A 21529-nucleotide genomic window follows, 5' to 3' on the forward strand; every position below is an offset into this window, starting at 1 on the left:
AGAAGCCAGGATCCCTACAGCTGCACACACTGTGCTGATAGAGCTTAAAGCTAAGAGAATGGACCTTTTGTTTTCCTTTGAGGATTTATCTGAGACCCTGCCACCTGGATTTCTCTGTGAACCCACCCACTCCATTCTAACTTCAAATGATTTTGTTTTCACTTTTAATTTGCCTTAATAACTCTTTTGGCAGCTGTGCGACCAGTTTGAAGTCCGATGAGATGAAACCCTCTGGAATGCAAGAAAAAACACCCTGCTTACCTTTAACATGCGGTTCCATTTAGTTCAACACTGACAGCTCTGCATCCATGGCACAGCTTGCCAAGGTTTTGTAATGTCTCGGTGCTCTATTCGTGATGCTTCTCTTGACTTTTAAAACAGTACTGAAATCATTTTGGTGGCAGATACCAAACTGGGGGAAGCACAGATGCTCTGAGTCTTTTCATTGGCCGCAAGAAGACTTCCTGTTATTGCAAGACATGCTATTATGAATAGCAATAACGTAGCAAGCATATTATTTATGTCACCATGACTCTGGCAGCGAAGTGTTCTTAGTTCTGAGGACTTCACCAAGTTCTTGGTAGAGTCCTTTGGGACACATCAACCAAAATCTGCTGCTTACTGTTTGCCTCACACATTGATTTGGATGTTACTGACTCCTGTTCTCACAAGCTCTACAGTTTTGTGTAACCCGATAAATCAGGAGCAGTCAGTAATCGCAGAACGCGTTTATCCCTTAGGAAAGGCCTTGTGCGAGATCCTTTCACTATATAAGATAAGATAGAACTTTATTAATCCCTCGGGTGGGTTCCTCTGGGAAATTCTATATCTGGCTATAGGAAGCACCAAAGCTCTGTCAACACGCAGATTAACTCGGTCTTTATTTATCCATTTTCAGGTCTCTGTTCACATTCCTACACAGAAACTGGTCCAAACTGGAAGCTTCAGAGAGTTCAGTTTGCCCACCTTTACTTGGCAGAGGAAAAAGACGAAAAGCTCTCCATTGTGCCTCTTTTAGGCTCCTTCCATCTTGTATCGCAAATTTGACAGAACACATTAAAATATCTGTCATGATGTGAGTTTTACTCTGGTATTTTTTATTTTGTTGGAAACATCAGTGCTGTTTGTTGGCCACGGCTGGCTGTTTGTACGAATTTTTCCTTGACTTTGATAAATACCTACAGTATCACAATGCAGCTGAAATGGTAACTACTTTCACATGCGCATTTATGCACGTGGCGGGTCAATGAGGAAATCATTAACGAAGAATACATGGGGTAATAATGTCCCGTATTCTTGCACACATCCAACACAGGAAATTTTTGAGTTTTTGAGTGCTTTAATTGTTGAAACTGGTGAGCTTTGAGTTGCTTGGATGGATTTGGGCTTTTCCATACTGCTCCCTTTAAAGGCTTTGTAGATTCCCTCCTCCAGCATTATCTCTTTTTTTTTGTGACCACAGATGAAGATTTATTTAATATCAATTAGAGGCTTCATGATCAGACAGAGCTGTGCCCACTGGTCTGGGTTCAGACCTTTAAATCTGACCTCTCTATCAAGTTATTAATGTGAGTTATATATCTGTCAGTGTTATATCTGTATATCAGTGCTGCTCAGTTTAGGGTAAAAGTAAAATTCTGGTCCAAGAGCTTGTTTTTCTTCTTTATCTGTGAATTCCTCTCTTCCATGGTGAGCAGCAGCAGGATTAAATCACTCTATGCTTGATGTTTTTATGCGATGTCTGTCAAAACCTCGCATTCTGTCATGCAATGGAACAAAATGCATGCATGTGAACCAAAAGGACATACGGACCCTGTCTGAAGTCTGGCAGCGAGATATTCTGCCATATCCAAGGAAATAATTGCAGCGACTGAAACAATAGAATGGATCGACATATGAAGCACTAATTTGTGTCATAAAAAAATTACGGGTCTCAGCTTTTACATTTTTGCGTTGTGATGTGTTCCACCTACTTAATAGACCCCAATGTTTGCTGTTTTCTTTTGCCAGTTTTCCTCCGAACCTAGTGTTCAGAGGTTACAGCTGCGTTCTTTGGAGAGTTACGATCCTCTTTGGCATGATAGTCTTATTGCGAGATCTTATCTCACCGCCGCACTGTGATGAGCTCATCATCCACACATTGTTTCCCACGTGAGCCCCACTGGGATAGACAGTTACTCTGAGGAAGATGCATTTGTCAGAGTTTGGCAATCGAGCCATCCAGACAAAAATACCAGGACCTAAAGTTGTATCGCTCTCATGTTTTTCCTTTTTTTTTGTACTTTAATATTACAAAGTTGCTAAATAACTAAGTTGGCAGATAATGTTCATCAGTCTCTCATTTAGGTTGCCACATAATAAAGCAGGCTAACACGCATTGGACCTTGTGTTTCTTTCAGGAGACCATGTGGGCCGTGTCTGTCCCCACAGTCCAGGGTTACACCCCGGAGCCCTCTGACCTGGAGCAGCTGATTGACATTGACTCCAAAATCGGCCTTCTCCTTCCTGTGGAAGAATTTCACTCTGTGCACAGCTCATACACCAACGTAACCATGTCACAGGTAAGCCAGTGTAGTAGAGTTGTAAGGGCAATTGGGTTTATACTCTATACTAGACCTCGGAGATCTCACCCCCGTTCACCAGTGGTGGGAAATATTATTGTGCAAGTGCAGAGGCTTTGTCTCATGTTTCCATCCAATTTTCCACATTTCCATGTAAGGAGCATATTACAATGCTTTTCATGCAGTATTAGCTGCTGGCAGATTTTAATGCAAAAAGTTTTCTTACAAACACTACCAGTCAAAAGTTTGGACACAGCTTCTCATTTAAAGGTTTTTCTTTATTTTTATGACTATTTACATTGTAGATTCTCAATGAAGGGATCAAAACTATGAATGCAAAAACTATGAACTATGAACTAACTCAAAGCATGTTTTATATTTTAGATTCTTCTTAATAGCCACCCTTTGCTTTGATTACTGCTTTGCACACTCTTGCTTCATATATTTGATGTCTTCAGTGAGTATCTACAATGTAGAGAGTAGTAAAAATAAAGAAAAACAATTAAATGAGAAGGTGTGTCCAGACTTTTGACTGGTAGTGTATGTTCTTCCCATGTGAGTAAGGGGGACTTGTATGTGCTAAATATGGTATTTATACAGTTAGAATCAAATGCTACCTGCTAACCTTTACCTCTTAAATGCTGTACATTTTCTAAGTTTTGACTCTGACCTGTACATCACTACAACATCAAATATTCCATTTTTACGGATATTTATAACTGTAAAAAGAATTTTCCAGGCCTCAGTCCTCTATCCTGGCCCAATCCTAGACGTGAGCTCAGTGAGTTATCTCAGGACTTTATATCACTGTGTTTTCAAAGCCAGATGGCATGTGTGTAACCTGTCGGTGGAAAATGATGTTTTTTTGAAGTCAATGTTGAGAACCCAGGGTGCCATTTTCTACTATCACTACTGGATCTAGTCTAGGAAAAACTGCAAACCTTGAATCTCGGTGCTGGAACAACATGCGAAGTACGTATGATATGATGTCCAGAATGTTTATGGCGTCGATCTAATTATTTCACTCTCACACTGTAAGTGTAGTCAATCATATGTGGAAATGGCAGTTTAACCAAGTGTAGCATTTAAAGTTGAGTTGGATGCAGTAATTATTCCACGTCGGTTCATCTATGCACAGCATCTGTCCGGATGATAAACGGATCTATAACCTGGCTGAGTAGAGTGCCAGATGCATACCATCAAAAAAGGTGAAGTCTTTGGCAAAGGTGACACACTGCCTCTTCAAACACCACTGTTTTAAATGGCTAAACTGATACTTAGGTTGAACCATATTATCATTACTCATTACTGTCACTACTCAGTAATCTGGTACTATAAGTAATACCATTCAAAATAAGACGATCCTCTCTTGAGCAAGATTCTCCCCACATGATGTGAACTGGACTTCTGGCCAGTAGTATGAAATCGTGATAATAGTAGACAGCTGGATGTGTCACTTTGTGCAGCCTACTTTCCCTCCCTTCCCACCCCTTTAATCATCTCGCCTGCTCAAAAGAGATCCTGGAAAAGTAACCCCCCCCCCCATCATCCATCCATCATCTGCTCTCCATTAGTGTTGAAATGGCTAATTCAGGCATTCCTTTTCAATTGATGTAAAATGTGAATTGAACAATGACACTCAGATTATGAAAAGCAAATAACCAGTTGAGCAAATGATAAACTTCAAAATGCAGCCCACAGGTGTGAAAAATCAAGTGTTTTCTAACCTCAGCTCGCTCCCGTCTTGCTGTTGTGGCGCAGATTAAAAAACAGCCATCCGCAACAATAAATCGCACCAGTGGCTGTAAATCCTTAAGGTGCTCATAAAAGGAAATACGCCTTTGTTTTCAACTTACCTTTCTTCTTAGGCAGCAGCTCCTGAGCTTCTAACCGAAACCATTCGTGTAGCGTGGACCTGCTTGTTTGCCGACTCATTCCAGAGCCGACTGTAATGCACACGACGTTGATATATTAGTTTCAACAACACCGAAAGTGTTTTTTCCCCATTCGTATTAAGTCATGACCTAGATTTCCATGTTTTCCACTGTCTCTTCTTTTCTGGCTGTGTCAGATTGTCACGTTTTACATAGAAGAGGGAGTCATTCTCTCTCGAGCGTGCACTCCCTAATAAAGAATCCGAAGTCTTAAATCTGCGTGTTCCGAACTCTGCGGTGTTCTTTCCCAGTGAGTTGCGATTGATAATCCCTCTTTCATTCCTAGCCACCTTAATAGTAAATTCTCCCTGGCGACACAGCCTCTCTGTTGAGGCTATGAGGGCTGATGGAGTCTGGGAGGCCCGACACCAGCTGGGATGCTGCCACAGAGGAGAGTTGCTCCCCATTAGAATGTAATTTCAGACCTGGTGGAGGTAGAGGAGTGCCAACGTTGCTTTCCTCTTTCATTAGGCATTTCCTTTTCATATTAACACATCCAGCAATCTTTACTGCATACCGTATAAAGCCTACTGCGAGAGTAAACTACCTCATATATCGCAAATTATCTACTTGTACAATATTTGCACACGAGATTTTAATATCAATGCTTTGAGATTTGATATCACCGAACCTTTTCTGTGTCAGTCATTAGACTGTAATGACTGAATGGTACGCTATTAAGATATCCAAGCACATCGGTCCATAAAGCATAGGAAGATTGTTTTTTCAATGCACTGCATTCATCATTGCATTGCTACATGGTGAGTCATGGTGAGGCTTTAGTGGAAAAAGCAGTGTTTTCTTTGCCTCTGGTCATTTATGATGATAGGAAAAAGTTCAGGTAGCTACAAACCACTGAAGACCTGGAGTGAAAGGAAATAAAACACAACTTTAATCACTGTTTCCCTTGGACACTGTCAGTTTTGGGCTTATGACAGCACCGATCCCTTTGCATTCTTCACTCTGCTCCCCTTTTCTCAGGCTTCAGATGAAATAGCCTCGCTGTCATTAAAAACATCTGTTGGGTTGCAGAATTAATGTACAATACACCCTCCTACTGTATCACTGTGTGGTAATGCCTGCACCACCCACAGCTCGAAGCCAGCAGAGACGATTCTGTCATGAGAAGTAGCTGCTATTGGGTGTTCGGTGACATGGGTGTGTATGAGTTCTTTACATCAGAATTACATATGTCATCCTTTCAAATCTGGCTTTTTTTTGAATGTCTGGTTGCAATAAAAATTAACATTTTATGCTGTCATGGTTTTCAGTCTTGGTTTTCAATCAGTGTCACAGTTTATGTGCTCTGAAAGCCCCAAAAGCTTCTTCTGTATTTGAAGTGCAAGTCCAGCTGTGTTTTTGTTGTGCACCGGTCAGCTATATTTTGATGTAAGAGCATGAGGTCACTTAGTCACACTGTGTGGTTGCTGATGAGTGCCCATAATTCTAACTGCAACAAATGTTAAGTGGGAGACCAGAGTGCTGGGCAGAAAACGCCCTTTTGACTAACAGTTTGCAAACGTATCTTATTCAGTTCATTCATATAATTAAAGCTGTGGTAAAGATTCGTTTATATATATATATATAAATATATATACTGCTCAAAAATAGATAGAGAAACACTTTTCAGAGTATAGACTCACGTTTGTTCAACTTCTGAGATATTGATGTGGTCAGTTAATAAACAAGGCATTGTTGTTAATTAGTTTAAGCTGCTTTTGTGTTAATGAAACGCCCCAAAACAGGGATTGTTTTACAGACCACTGAATTTTTTTACTTCCTCATCTTTTCTGATTGTTTTTTCACTAGTTGTGTTTTGGGCTAGGGTCAGTGTCACTACTGGTAGCATGAGGTGATGTCTGGATCCTACAGAGGTTACACAGGTAGCTTAGCTCCTGCAGAATGTCACATCAGTATGTGCCATTGGCAGAAGGTTTGCTGTGTCTTCCAGCACCGTCTCAAGAGCATGGACGAGATTAAAGACAGTCACTTTAGGAGAGCTGGACAGGGCTGTAGAAGGTCTTTAATCCATCAGGAGGACCGGTATCTGATCCTTTGTGCAAGGAGGAAAAGGATGAGTACTGCCAGTACTGAGTACTGCTTCTAATGGGGCCCGTGCTCGCTGATCAGTACTGTAAAGCCTGATTGGAATATGAAGTAGAATACCACGTTTGGGATTTTTATAGATGAGAGCAGGTTCACCCTGACCACATGTGACAGATGTGAAAGAGTCTGGAAAAGTCATGGAGAACGTTACGCTGCCTGTAACATCGTTTAGTACGGCCGATTTGGTGGTGAGTTAGTGATCGTCTGGGATATCCATGCAGGGATGCACAGATCTCTACAGGCTAGGCAACGGCACCCGGAATTATTCTTTTTAATGTTTTTTTTTCAGCTCTTCGCTCACCCCACAGGGTGCTGAGGATGTGTGTGGATTTTTCCCCCTGTTTTAATGCCAGACTGCCATTAAAACAGGATGAAATCCTTTAACTGCCATCTCCAGCACTCCCACCTGTCTTTTTGTTAGTGTCTATAAATTATATACCATAGCAGGTCTCAGTGCCATGTTGGAAACCTTTCCTTTTGCTCCTGCTGCTATTCTTCTGTCACAAATCGCCTGGTAAATGGCCTGTATTTATATAGCGCTTTACTAGTCCCTAAGGACCCCAAAGCGCTTTACATATCCAGTCACCCACCCATTCACACACACATTCACACACTGGTGATGGCAGCTACATTGTAGCCACAGCCACCCTGGGGCGCACTGACAGAGGCGAGGCTGCCGGACACTGGCGCCACCGGGCCCTCTGACCACCACCAGTAGGCAACGGGTGAAGTGTCTTGCCCAAGGACACAACGACCGAGACTGTCCAAGCAGGGTCTCAAACCGGCAACCTTCCGATTACAAGGCGAACTCCCAACTCTTGAGCCACGATCACCCCTGAGACTCCACCTGCACGCACTCTCTTCTTCACCTCTCTTTTGCACCCTCTGTTGCTTTGAATGGTTGATCCCAGATATTTAATCTCATCCACCTTCACTACCTTTACTGCTTGAATCTTCGCTGGTGCACCCCTCATTCACACGCATATCATTCCTCTTCTCTCCAGAGCATACCTTCACCTCCCCAGGCTCTCTTCCTACCTGCTCCCTACCCTAGCAATTTCATATGTAAATAATGAAAATGGGGAGCGTCTTTTCATAGCTAAATAGAGTGGAAATCAATAATAAAAATAAACATACTTTCACACTGCTTTTTAAATCCAAAAAAAGAAGACATATGCACATTTCCGCCTATCTGTCGACTCATAGTTTGAATCTTCACAGAGATTTAAGCATCATGTAGTACACTTTTAAAACAAAAACATAACTATTAGGTGAAAAATATTGTGTAAAATAATAATAAAAAATATGTTTCTTGTTAATAGTGATGACAGTTGGAAAACAAAAAGGACGATGTATCCTCAGAAGTCAGGAAGAAACGGTCCTCCCTGGAATACGATGTCATGTCCCCGCTGAAATATGGAAGATATGCTAACTCGCAACAGAAAACAATGTGACAGTGTTTCCTTTTTAATCATTAACAGCAGTTGAACTTTGGTATTCATCACACTGGTAACCTTTCTTTCCTTTTTTTTGAATAGGTTTATGAAACATCTAATACGAGTTTTGGCTGGACAGCTGGTCAGAGCTGAGGTGTCAGTGTTGTCGTGTGGCACGCCGGGTGTTTTTCACAAGGTTAACTTGGCTAAGAAGCACAGACTCCACACCCTTCCCCACCCTATAATTCCCGCGAGACCCAGTTTATTGTCTTCTTATAAACGCCTCTCCCGCTGGTGTTCTCCACATCAGCAGTTGTGTTAAGTGGTGTAGAGAGGTTTTTCCTTGTCATGGTTCAGATCTGACTGTTCCACTCATTATGGCCCTCGATGGTGGGTAACTTAGTCGCACAGACATCTGTTAACAATTAGCAAAGCTTTAAATATCTGCTGATCTCCTGTCTTTATGATCCAAATCACAACCTGCTATCCTTTGCATTTTAATACGCGGGGTAGAGCTAACCGTATTTTACGGAATAATTCCACATTTTGGAAAAAATATACTTAAATTGATATCATAAACTTCACAGGGTTGTATTGCCTTGTCAATTCTCACAGTCTTTCATTTTTATTATTGATATAAAAAAAGTCCACTCAATGTGTAATGTTAGCAGCTGAACTATAGGCCAGATATTGCCTGACAGTGCACAGCATTGATGGACAAGAAGTGCAAAAAGATGCTTGGATGCGTTTCTTCTCCAGATGCTTCTGATAAATATTGAAAGTGGCCTGCTTCTTAAGCTCTGTGTTCACATCGATCTCAACTGTGTCATTATTTGGAAGAGAGTTAAACTACCTTTTGTTAGCAAAGTGGGGCTGAGTGGAGACACTTTTATGAGCAGTGTCTCTTAATAGTAGAATCAGACTGTGAAGCATTTTCAATGGTTTAAAGGGATTGTGAATGCAAATGTTTCTTTAGTGACCTGAGGCAGTGAAATTTTCACACAGGTTATTGTTCTCTGATTATTCTCTGGATAATGCTGAGTTGTTGTGAACACACAGGTGGCGTGTGTGTGTGTTTTCTTTAAACCCGTTTCACATTTAACATCCTTTTTGGACTGCCAGGAGGTTATGATCTATGCAGCAGTGATTGCTACGCACCACCCTCAATACTAAAAGAGAAAGCAACTATAAAATCCAGATGACCCACAAGTGAATCTTCTAATACTTTAGGAATGCTCACCAATCACCGAGTTATCTACAGGGATCCAAAGTACTGATGGGAAAACATGACCTCAGGAGGGGAAAAATGACAGCTTGGATACAAACAAATTTTGTATCTGGGACATTTTTAAGATTGTGATATACAAACCCTGACACTGTTTCTTAGGGTGCAGATTTGTGGCATAACTTTACAGAGGAGGGAGGAGTGGTTTCAAGAGGTAAAAATACGCCTCTGTGCGTGGCGAGTGGTGCAAAAACATGCACATTTGTTTGCATTACCTTGCTTCCCTGAGTGTCAGCTCCTAATGGGTATTATATACAGGCTGTGTATACCATACAGCTGTGTTGCAGAATCTCTGATTGAGAAATTGACACATGACTGCAGGTCATAGCTGGGTAAGAACGAGAAAGAAACAGGGAAAAGTGAAAACGCTCTTCTATAGCTACTGAACAGCTTGCTCCTGAGCTCTCACAGGGAGTGCTCGTGGCAAGGCATGTGGACAGGCCTTGGCAGGTAGCCTGGGTCCACGTGGCACAGCTTGAGCTCCTTCTATGCTTCAGATTTTAAAAAAAAAAAAGATTCAGTGTGAGTGAAAACAGAGAAACGCAGAGGAAAGAGAAGTGTGCTGTCCTGAACAACACCAGACATCTTTGCGTGAGTCAGCACGGCTGGCCTTCTTTTATCATCACAGCACGGCCCCTGTGCAGTGCATAGCCACAGGGCATTAACAAGTCAAACACAAGGGGGAGAATATTTTCCAATCAACAGGAATCAGTTTCTACAGCGTTACCAGGAGTCAAACTGAGCGGTCAGTAATCAACCTTCCAACAGAATCCCAAGTCATAGTGGAAAATATATTGGAGTTTTGTATGGAGCTTCTGTCAAACTGTGTTTTATTATAATGAAAAGTGTTTCTTGGATTTGGATGCGAATAACATTCTTTCAGAGTACTGAAGTCAACCACTAAGCACAGTCTGAAAAAAGCCCCGCAGCATATTGTAGATTTGAAACAAATAACTCAAGTTTTAAGGCTGGAAAGGACACCGATTATTGCAGGGCTATTGCAATTAACTGCAATCGATTGTTTAATAAACTGGTAGCTCAAAGTATAACAAAAGCAGGCTGTTTCCATTATATATGCAGCCTGTTTTCTTTAATGACCGAGTGACTTAATGTGACCAACAGGCACTTTTAATATAACAAAGACCCAGAGAATCAAGCCCAGTGAATCACTGCATGCTTGAACAAACTGCTGTTAGAAACGCTGGCCTGTGTTCACATCACATAATTGTTTTCCAAAGAAAAAACGTATTTTTCTTCTGTTTGCGTAACTCTTTGCAGTATATGTAGAAAAATATCCAGAAGTCGTCATTTTCCTGTGAACTTTGCTCGAGAGACCACACATCGTACCAATTAGTTTATTTGGCATGTGTGGTAGCTTTTATGATTTTACTTTTGACACTTCCTTGGATTTCCTGCCTCGGAGCATGTGTCACTGTTTAGCTTGTCTTGAAAGTGTGAACAAGGTCATCAAGCTGTCGCATTGGTTTTGGTCAGGCTTAAGACTCTCCTCCTTAATATCTATAACGTACTACGAAGGAAGCTGAAGTAACCGCTGGGCTGGTATGTGCTATTACTACGTAATAACATATGCTCGTCACTGTAGGCTGCAGCAGAGCACTGATGCGTGATGACGACCGAAATATTTGTTTTGTTTTCATGAGATGCATCTGAGAATGAGACCGGTCTGCCAATCTTACTGGCTCCCTTTGCTATTAAAGCTAATATGATTGACGTTATTTAATAAAATGCTGCTTTAATGGGAACATCAGTATGTAGCACATTCAGTATTTCTGAGTGTTGGGCATCCAAGATTTTTTTTGAATTAATTTGAAGCGAAGCTTTTGGCACAAAAAGCCCCCCGCTATTTTTCTTGTTTTGTCACTTTGGACAACAGCGGATCATCCATCAAACGCTGCAGCTGGTTCACACTCAAACACCGTGACAACGTCTGGATGGAATGTAATGCTTCTAATAGAGATCATAAAGCTGATCACGGGATATTAAAAATCAATTAGTGAACGTGAAAAGCACGCCTGGTTTGAGTTATCTGAAAGTCATACAAGCAGCATAACCGTAATAACCGTGGTTACGCTTCTTATTTTATACTCTGGCAAGAAAAAAAGTATGTGAACTGTTAGGTAAAACAAGGGCAGCTTCTCAGTCGACACGATATCATGCATGAATGACTGTTTTTCTTTTCTTTTTAATAACATTTATTTTGAATTCAAGATGTTTCAGTTTGTGACACCAGAGCAAAGTTCGAAGCAGTAAATTCACATTTCAGCGATTGGCAGACCTACTTTTCTGTATAAAGCTAATTATGTTTGACATGTTTTTCATGCTCAAACGAGACATATCCAGGTTTTTGAGGCCTCCCAGCAATTCTGTGACCCAGATAGGTGATGTGATTATTGGAGATCTAGTACATCCTGTCAAGTAGTTACTCCAAAAAGGACAATTACCACATTTCTTTGTGTTGTTCAGATAAACACTACCTCACTCGCTCTTCCCTGTTCTTTTTGGAAGTCACTCTCAGTCACATACTGAGTTAAAGCTATCAAGCATTTAAGAAGAAGACGCACAAATGCGGCACAAAACAGTAGAGCAATAGCTGGAGTATGCTAAGGTCAATGCACAAATCCTTCATTCTCTTCCAAGAGGTGATTACTACCGTTTAACTGGCACAAGAGCAAATGGTAATTTACTGTTAATGCTTGCCAATGTCCTGCAAAATGAACTAAACTTGTTGTGCTCATTTATCATAAGTGCCTAATCTATTATATTTTTAGAAACATTGCTGGAAAAGTAAGGCAATTAATAGACTGTAATCCACTGACTCTTTGATGGAACACACATGAACCACATGTCAGCTTATTGCACACATTTTTCACATGTTCCTCATCAAAGCAACAATATACAGAGGTCAGTAAAGGTACTGTAAGGAATTTTTTGAGGTTGTTTAATAGAAAAAAGGTATCAAATACTCAGAAATATCCATTCATTAGTGTGTGATTACATTTTCCAACTAAGAGTGGACGAGATGGTCATTGCCTCTGCGCCTAATCGTGTTTTATGTATGTGGTTACATATATTGTACGCTTTGTAATCAAAATCACAAATGGCTCTTTTAAAATATATCTGTCCATTTAACATTTGTACACGTAAGATATTGTCATCTCTTTCTCATTATGTCTTTCTCCTCCACCAGTGCTCTACTCCCTCGTTTCCATCTCATCCTCGTCCTCCTCACATTCAGCGTCATCTTCTGAACTGAAATCAGGGCTGTGACACACAGAGTCGGGGATAAACATGCTTATTTATTCCTGATATTGTTGCAGTTAATTATTGTCAGCTGTTCGCCTCCAGACAGCTAAACAACAGCAGCTGGTTATAAGCTAATATCGTGCCAACTAATGTTAGGCTCAAGTATCCTAAAAATCCCACTTCCCACTTCGCACATCATATGAAAATTTAAAGAAGTTACCTAACGCCAACTAACAGCAGGTAACAGTTGCAAAAAAGTTTAGGATATCTTCAACAACTCATCTCATTATTGCTGCCATTGGACAGAAGTGAGCTTGAATATTTACAGTCTCTTCCAGAGGAAATACAGGTGGACACCCAGCATATTGACAGCTGAGGTACACAGCTCAGTGATGGGTTGTACTCACTACAAATAAATGGTGGACAGAGTTGTTTGTCCTATAGTGGTCACTATAGTTAGGTTCATGCACTTAGGGGGAAACAGGATGGGAAAGAAAACAGAATTCAGTTGACTGCAATCTGCAACCTACTGACATCTAGTGGTGAGATTTTACACACTGGAACTTTAAAGTTTCCAGCAATATAAAAACTATTTTACTTGGCACTTCATTTTTTAGAATTACAACTGATGCTGTATGTCCAGATGGACCATGCGCGACCAACTCACGCTCATATTAATCAATATAATGAACCCTTACTGTAATTTCAGCATATGTATTATGAACAGAACATACAGTTAACACGAGGGGGAAATAAGCTACAGGTCCTAGAGCTGTTTTGATATCAAGGAACTGGAGTTTTTATTAACACTTAGTATTATTAATACTCACAGTGTGAAACAAACTACGTAAACATCCTAAATTATCTTCTATCATCTGTTTTCTGTTAGCTGTTACCATGAGAGAAGATCCTTGACCAATGGACAGATTAGAAGAGTTTAAAAGATAATCTTTTGTGTGGAGATGCCCATCCTATCTGTCAGAAGGTGAGAGGTAAAGTACACCCTAGACAGGTAACCAGCTCATCACAGGGACAACACAAGACAATGAGACACTCGTCATTCACGTCACATTCACACCTATAGCCATTTTAGATTACCAGCTGCCTTAAACATGTCTTTGGACTGCGGGAGAACAAGCAAGCTTCTCTCATAAAGGACACAGCAGATCAGGAGGTTCCACAAAACAGAACCTTCGTGCTGTGCCTTGAATACAAAGTAAGTATTTTATAGGGTGTTAATTTAGTCAGAGGGTGTTGGTTAAGTTTGAAAATCTGTAGCAAGTCACTTGAACTGGCCAGTAATGGCTTATTTTATTGTTAAACTTTCGCAGACAGTTTTGAAGTTTGCAGCCTGTATGGCAGCTGTGCCCTGCATGTTTGCAGTCCTATAGTAAAAAGTAGGACAGCTGTCGTTTCCAAATTAAATAAACTGTTTCTCCCAAAGATTTGGGCTTTTTTAGCAACATGCATTTAGTGGTGTGATGATGAGGGTAAAGCTAGACTTTAATTTTTATTTTTCCTGGTTGGAATGCTGTATCTCTCACTCTGGTGCGTGACAGGAGTCTGATCCCATCGTGGTCCTCGCTTTTGTAGTCTAGGATGACCGAGTCTGAACCGAAGGGCTCTAGTGACAACCACTTAAAAGAGACTTCAGATAGAAGCTGTCATTATTTCCTTATAAGGACACAGAGGGCACGGCTAGGTGAGGCCACACACACTTTGGAACATTCAGGAGATATTCGCTTTTGCCAAGTCTTGAGTATTAAAGTGCAGTCATATCACTAATTTCCAAAAAATCTGTGTAAATGCAATGCACAATATTAGCTGAATAGGCATGTCTGTTTGGCTTATTGACAAGGGAAGAGGCATTAATTCAGCTTTAGCGAGCACCCCCTCCTACCCCGGCTTAAACTAAGATTACATCCCACCATAAATGTGTCATAACAGATTTAGTAGCTCAGTGTTTAAGTTCATAATTTCTTCTGGGCCTCCCTGTCTTCACCAACCTACTATTTCGGTGTATGCGAGTCCCTATTGAGATGTCAACAATTTTATGAAATGTCCATCAATTTCAACGTTATTAGATCATACACACGCCCGCCTGCCATCCGGACTAACCGAGAGATTTTAACCACACGGCGCTGGACGAACACTGCAAAACAGTCGTGCGGTTGGCAACGTCCACACAGACCCAACAATTTTTGTTTTAAACCTAGCTGCATGCTTTTATGGAGAAGCTGTTTATTTTTAGAGGTTAAAACGCGACTCTAGCGGAGGTCACGTACCGGACAGTGTCTACAGCATTTTTCATGTTTGCATTATTACTTATGAAGGCGTAAGATAAGATAAGATAAGATAAGATAAGATAAGATAAGATAAGATAAGATAAGATAAGATAGAACTTTATTAATCCCTCGGGTGGGTTCCTCTGGGAAATTCGACTTCCAAAAAAAGCACAGCAACGACCGAAGTTACAGTTACAGAATTGTTATATACACACACACACACACACACACACACACACACACACACACACACACACACACACACATATATAAATACAGAGACAAATATAAATAAAATATACGAAGGGGATAAATAGAATAAATAGGAATAAAAATAAAAATACAAGTGAATTGCACATTTCAAGTATTGAGTCTATTGCACTGTTGACTATTTACAAAAAGTATTGCACAAGGTATTGTACAGTGAGGTGCAGAGGCACTACAGCTTAGTTGTTCCCCCCTCCTTTGTCCTCCTGTCTCCCCTCCCTCTCCCCTCCAGGGAGGAGTTAAACAGTCTGATGGCGTGTGGGACAAAGGAGTTTTTAAGTCTGTTAGTTCTTGTCTTTGGGAGAAGCAACCTGTCACTGAACAGACTCTTCTGATTGTTTATGGCCGTGTGCAGAGGATGCCCAGCATTGTCCATAATGTCCAGCAGTTTCTTTAATGTCCTTTTCTCTGCCACTGTCACCAGAGTGTCCAGCTTCATGCCGACCACAGAGCTAGCCTTCCTGATCAGTTTCTCCAGCGGGCAGGGTCTCTTTTCTTTTTCTTTTTTTAAGTGCCAACTGTTTTTCAAATACTGATGCTGATGTAGGATGACAGACTTATGATTTACAAAGAATCTGACATATATTCAGTGGCTTTAAAGAGGCTCTCTTTCGGTCTCTGTGCACGATACAAAGAGAATGGCGCACGCTTTGGTCGGGAAAGACAGACCTCCCACTTATCAGCTATCTGTTGATAATCCTCCAAGCGTGACTCCTATTTCCTCCTGACCCATTTTCAGGGTTTGTTTTGGATGAGAGTGGGGTTCATGTATCAGTGCACGTGGATGCCACAAATGGGTGATTTATGTTTGACCCCTGTTTGGACTTTTTCAGGTCTTTGTAATGAGTTCCGGGTTTTACTCCTCGTCTGTAGGAGTATGGAAAGCTTTCACAGGAATTAATTGTGGTGAACTGCTATGTGCTTTTATCACCATTTAAATGCTTCCAAGTGACAGCCAGAAGCCACGAGCACAACTCTAGGAGAGCACCCACGGGAGATGAGGTGTTTCTTCCCCCCGTGAGAACCTCTCGTGTCTGTTGTGTATCAGGGCCTTGGCTCGGAGGTTAGTTGGAAGTGCGATGGGGTCCCGCAGCCAGGAGAGAAGGTCCTGCAGGATATAAAGGAGAGGAGAGGGCAGGAGAGGCGGCTCCAAGAGATCCAACGGCAGCTGGAGCTCCTGGGTCAAAGCCAAGAGATGACTGTGAGTTCAAAGCAGCTACACACTCACGAGAAAACACATGCTCATGCGCACCCAAATACTTGCATACACACAATATGACTGTGTTGTGTGCATTATAATGCTCCACAGCGTTCATCTGTAGACACGTGTGTAACAAATTATTACAAGCATACAGCTCATTCTCTGTCATTCTTAGAGTGAGAAGATGAAATCACATGCAACATTCGTGTCTCTGCAGACCCATAATTTTTCCTCTTTTTCCCTCATTTCACTTCTCTCTCTTTTCAGTTTACAGTCTCATGTCTGGTTTATACCGATGAGCTAAAGTTCGCCCTCTGCTTCTCTTGATGCATGGTTTTGATCAGAAGGCCAGGATGGTCATTTTCTCCACTGATAGCCTTTTTGTCCTCCTCCACGTTTAATTGCTTTCTCGCGATCTTTGCCAAGATTCAGTGTCTTCGCTCCACAGTGTTCCCTAGAAACCATTGAGCACCGTCTGATCTTAGGAGTCTGCAGAGTTACAACCAGAGGACTGTCACTAAAGGCACAATGCAAGAATGTTCCAAGAACAAAGGTGGACGGGCCTGATTTCTGCTCTCTCTGGCTCTTATGACTTTAAATTTTCTGTTAGATAAAAGGAAAACATCAGGGTTAATACATTTATTTGTTAGACTTTGTTGGTGTTAAAAGGGAAGCTCCTGCTGCTGTTTATGGAATTCTTTTCATCAGTTCTCACACTGATGAATCACAGCGTGATGTATATTCAGTATGCCTAATTCAAACATAAAAGATGGGCATTTCTCTGACAAATAGTGAGGTAATAAAACCACCGAGCGGCAGCCACACCCTTACATCACACGGCATCACGCCATGCAACTGAGGCCTATTCCTGGCCTAATTAAGGAGAGACAAGTGGAATTTTGTTGCTAATTAAGCCGAGCTCCATTCGAGGAAAACCGTTCTTTCATCGTGATTCCAAAACATCAAACCCACCAGTCCCTTAACTACTGGTGCTGCAACACACTCTTTGCGTTTGACCATGTGTCACTGCATTTTTATATAGTGTGACTAAATGAGTGAACCCAGCGAGTGACTTCAATGTAAACAGCAGCCTCACGGTGTATATATTTTTAGTGCCACGGGCCTTGTTTTGTGGCTAGAAAAAGATTTATTTGTACAGATTTTGTCTGGGAGGGCATACTTAACCAGTCTCACACAGCTGCAGTATACTCATAAAGTTGATTTGTATAACATACATAACTCAGAGACTCTCACAAGACTTTTGGGCCTCCACGTTGGGTGACAGCCGTCCCCAGAGGGATAATGTTATGCATATATCCCAAGATCCCATTCTTGTGAAGACAGAATGCCGTGAATGCCTTCGGGACAAATATTCACTTGAGCACTGTAATGATTTCAATAGATCTGTGTGTAAGCCATAGAACCAAAGGCTGTATTTCCAGTTACACCGACTGTCTGCTAGCTATGCAGTGTTTCTGTGTAGTTTTCTATTGGATTAAAAGTGTGATAAGAAGAAATTTATCCATCCATACATCCATCTGTTTTCTTCTGCTTATCCAATTCAGGGTTATGGGTGAGACTGGAGTCTAAACCAGCAGCCATACATCCTGGACAGGTGGCCAATTTCTCACAGGGCCAGCACAGAAACAGACAACCATTTACATTTATAGCAAAGGAATCACCAGTTAACCTAAACCCTCTAACCTCAACTAACCTCTTCCTCTAACCTGGGGAGAGCCCACACAGACACGGGGAGAGCATGCAATCCAAACAGAAAGGCTTTGACCTTCTTGCTGTGAGGCAACCACTACGCTTCTTACCTTGTTGGTGCAAAAATATTATTTTATGCCTGTCGAACTGTGTTATCTTTGGCATTTTTCATAGACTCGACTAAGGAAAGGAGAACAAATAATATGCTTTTGCAACAGGTTGCTAGTAACAAAGTGCCTAAAGATACAAATGGGTTTCTCTGTTATGTGTAAACACAACAGTGGTTCATCCCTTGGGTCGAGTGCCTTTTTTATGCTTGAGTGATTCATATGTCAGTGTTAAGTGGCTTAAAAAACATGTATGTAAAAAAAGTAAAATGGTACAAGGACTGGACTGAAAATGAGAGAAGAAAAGAAAAACTTCAGAGAGTCTGGTGAACCACTGCTTAAGAGCACTTTTAAAAAAAATTCCTTGTCATGGTCCTGGGCCATGTGGGCCCAGTATTCTTAGTTTCTTGTATTTTTGTATTTCGTTCCTTATTTAGGTCATGTTTCCTGAGTTGTCCTGTTATGTTGTTCCTTATTTGACTTCCCCTTGTGACTTTTATCCCCTGTGTGCCCCTCTATGTATCTGTGAGCCCTCATCTCCCCTCCTTGTGTTTCATTCCATGTTTCCCCAGCCCACTATGCCCGTGCTCTCTCTCTCCTCCTGTTTGCACCTGTGTACTTCCTGTTTTACTTTGACAGTCTCCCGTCAGTGTTGTTTACTCCTGCCTTGTCTTGTTATGTTTATATGTGTCAGCTGTGTTCCCATGTGTGGCCACTTCCCCTGATCATCCCTCTTGTGTATTTAGTCTCTGTGTTTCATGTAGTCTGTGTCGCGTCGTCTGTGTTACCACCCCCGGTGTTCCGTATCTCCAGCCATAGCTTTTCCTTAGTTTATGTCCAGTTTAGGTTTCTGTTTAACTATTACTCTTATGCTGCCCTCACTCTGTTTTGTTCCTTTCATCAGCCAGAATAAAAGGCTCGCTTTTGTTTAACTCCACTCCTGCATCCTCGCTTGTGTTCGCTCCTGGGTCCACCACACACATTTCCGCACGGTCTGCCTCCGCAGACCGTGACATTCCTGTTATTGAGTTTGACCAAATTCAAGTGTGTGATTAAAGGAGAAGTTAGGAAGGTGAAGTATTAGGTTTTTCGTAGCTATTTATTTAAACATGCTTGAAATACGGTAAAACAAAGATATCTTAAAATAGCAGATTTGACGAGGTTAACAAGCCTATTTTTCTGAAGAAACTGTGTGATGCTCGACAGTTGATCTGGTGCTCGTTTTCCTGCAGCCTGTTTTGGCTGCCTTCCTAAATCTACAGCAAAAGGAAGGACAATCTCAGCATTTACTGTAAAACAGGATAGTTCCAGCCCAACGGTCTTGTTTTAATCAGGCCAACACTATCAGTCATACTTCCTCACTTACAGCAGTTTGTTATTACCTCATTATTTCTAGCATTTATCGGAACAGCAGTCTAGGTTAAAAAAAATTTTATAAATTGACTTATCTGGATCTGAATCTCAAAATCAATTATCTGTCTCTATGCATGCTTCACCACTTTCCTCGCTTCACTGCATCCACAGCTGATGGCTGTTAGCTGCTAGCTTATCTCCCTCATCGGCTCTGCTTTGTCACCGTATGATCTTTGGAAAGGGCTCAATTTGAGAAAAGTCTCTTCCCCACTGGTCTCAGGTTTTTCAGTGTCACTATGATCTCTCCTATCTCCTATACATGCTCTATAACTCAACTTCAAATATACAAATTCAAATTTAGGAGGTGACACCGCTTTTGGATATATTTGCGGAAACAGCTCCTAAGCTTCAAGCCTCGGGACAGACCATGGCAGACGCTGTTTGAAATATGGATGCAATATAGGTTTAATGACACGGGGCACGTCTGAGCCTGCCTAGCCTCCTAAATATTGAAGTTATGATTGGTGATTAAGTAATTTTGAACTTTTACAACATGTGTCATTTGGGAGGATATGTAATATGTTAGCAAGCTCAGAAACTGAAAGATACTTTTAGCAGCAGCTCTCATGTGCACAGAGATGTTTGTCCCACATTAAACATAGGAACATTGTCTAGCTAGCGTTAGCCATCTCAGGCAGTCAGCACTCCTGACCGCTGCACTTTAACCTGTGATTCAAACTATGGAAGTATACAGTAAAGAAAAGCCAGAGTCTTTTTTTCCCAATTACACAGTGTCATTGTTAAGTATGCAATCCAAAGCTCTCAACTTTAAATCTGTCAGATTTGAACCTTTTGCTGCTGCAACCTCTTCTGCTTCTGTTCAGGCTCTGCAAAGGAGACTAGGATGAACAAAACAATTGACACATGGCTCTTAGAGTTAAAACCAAAGACTATTTTATGTTGATATAGCTGTTAGAGTTGAAGCAGAGGCTCTTTGGGTATTTAGGAGAGTTACTATGCATTTAAAAAAAATGTTAAAATATATATTATCTGCTATTTGACATGACATATAATGTTGGTGCTATGCTACTGTATAGCAGAATGGGAGTGCAATAATTAAGTTATTGCACTCCCATTCATTCTAAGTTCTTCTTTCTCCCGGAGGAGTAACGTCTGGGTCTGTGGACTATAGAGCTCAGGTATGCAACTGAAGTCAGTGACCCTGAAAGCTGAGCGGCCCACACTTGTGCTCAAACCTGGTCTTGCATCCTGTGTGTACGAAGCGCAGGATGAGCTGTGGTAGAGGTGGTAGTCCTCTGCAGAATGTAGCTGGAGGGCTCCACATCTCTGTCTTTGCCAGATTTATCTCCCTGTGGAAAGCTGATCATGCTCTGAGAGTGGCGGAGAGTTCTGATCTTTCAGGTCAAGAAGTTCACTCGCCTTGCCATTGTTTGCTGGTGGAAGAACTGGATTCACTTTAAAATAAAAACTATTTAATGACCCCGGTGACAATAAAACAGAAACTGTCAAAGGCCTGTAACTTGACAAACTCAAGATTTTCCACTTCCACCTTGGATTTCACATGTTTATTACAGAGAATCATGGTTGGGATTGCCAGCTTAAGGCTTTGCAGCATACACAGCTCTTCTCTTCACTGTAGATTGCGTATGTGAGATGCTTGTATGTACGCGACCCAAAGCCACCCAGAAACAAAGTTTTTATCTATTCCTGCTTACTCATTCACTTCCCTTCAGAATCGCTCTGATAGTGAATTCTGCGTTCATGAGCTGTCATGTAAGCCCAGCATTGTTGTTCCTGTCTCACTGATAACCCAGTGGAACAAGGAGATGCTCCCTGGAAGCACCTTAATCAATTTTATCAAACATTTTCTTTGGAAAGCTTTCCTGTAATCCCAGCAGTTTTCTGTGCTGTTTACCAAAATTCATGTGTTCCCTGCTGCTAGGAAACCGAAACCTTCCACCAAGAAGAAATGAAGGACCTTTTTTTTTTTTTGCCTGTC

The 21529-nt window shown here is 41.4% G+C and overlaps 1 protein-coding gene across 1 annotated transcript in view; it reads left to right on the forward strand.

Annotated features, from left to right (window-relative positions):
- Positions 1-21529, forward strand: part of fsip1 (fibrous sheath interacting protein 1) — a 29707-nt gene that overhangs the window by 3429 nt on the left and 4749 nt on the right. Inside the window, exons 7-8 of the mRNA XM_085256736.1 lie at positions 2400-2561; positions 16187-16339. Of these exons, the coding sequence (XP_085112862.1) occupies positions 2400-2561; positions 16187-16339 (315 nt within the window). The remainder of the gene's footprint in view (positions 1-2399; positions 2562-16186; positions 16340-21529) is intronic.

The sequence above is a fragment of the Mchenga conophoros genome, linkage group LG19, assembly GCF_057382185.1.
Source record: "Mchenga conophoros isolate Kocher_MC1m ecotype Shallow Benthic linkage group LG19, M_conophoros_male_GT1.1, whole genome shotgun sequence".
Taxonomy (NCBI): Eukaryota; Metazoa; Chordata; class Actinopteri; order Cichliformes; family Cichlidae; genus Mchenga; species Mchenga conophoros.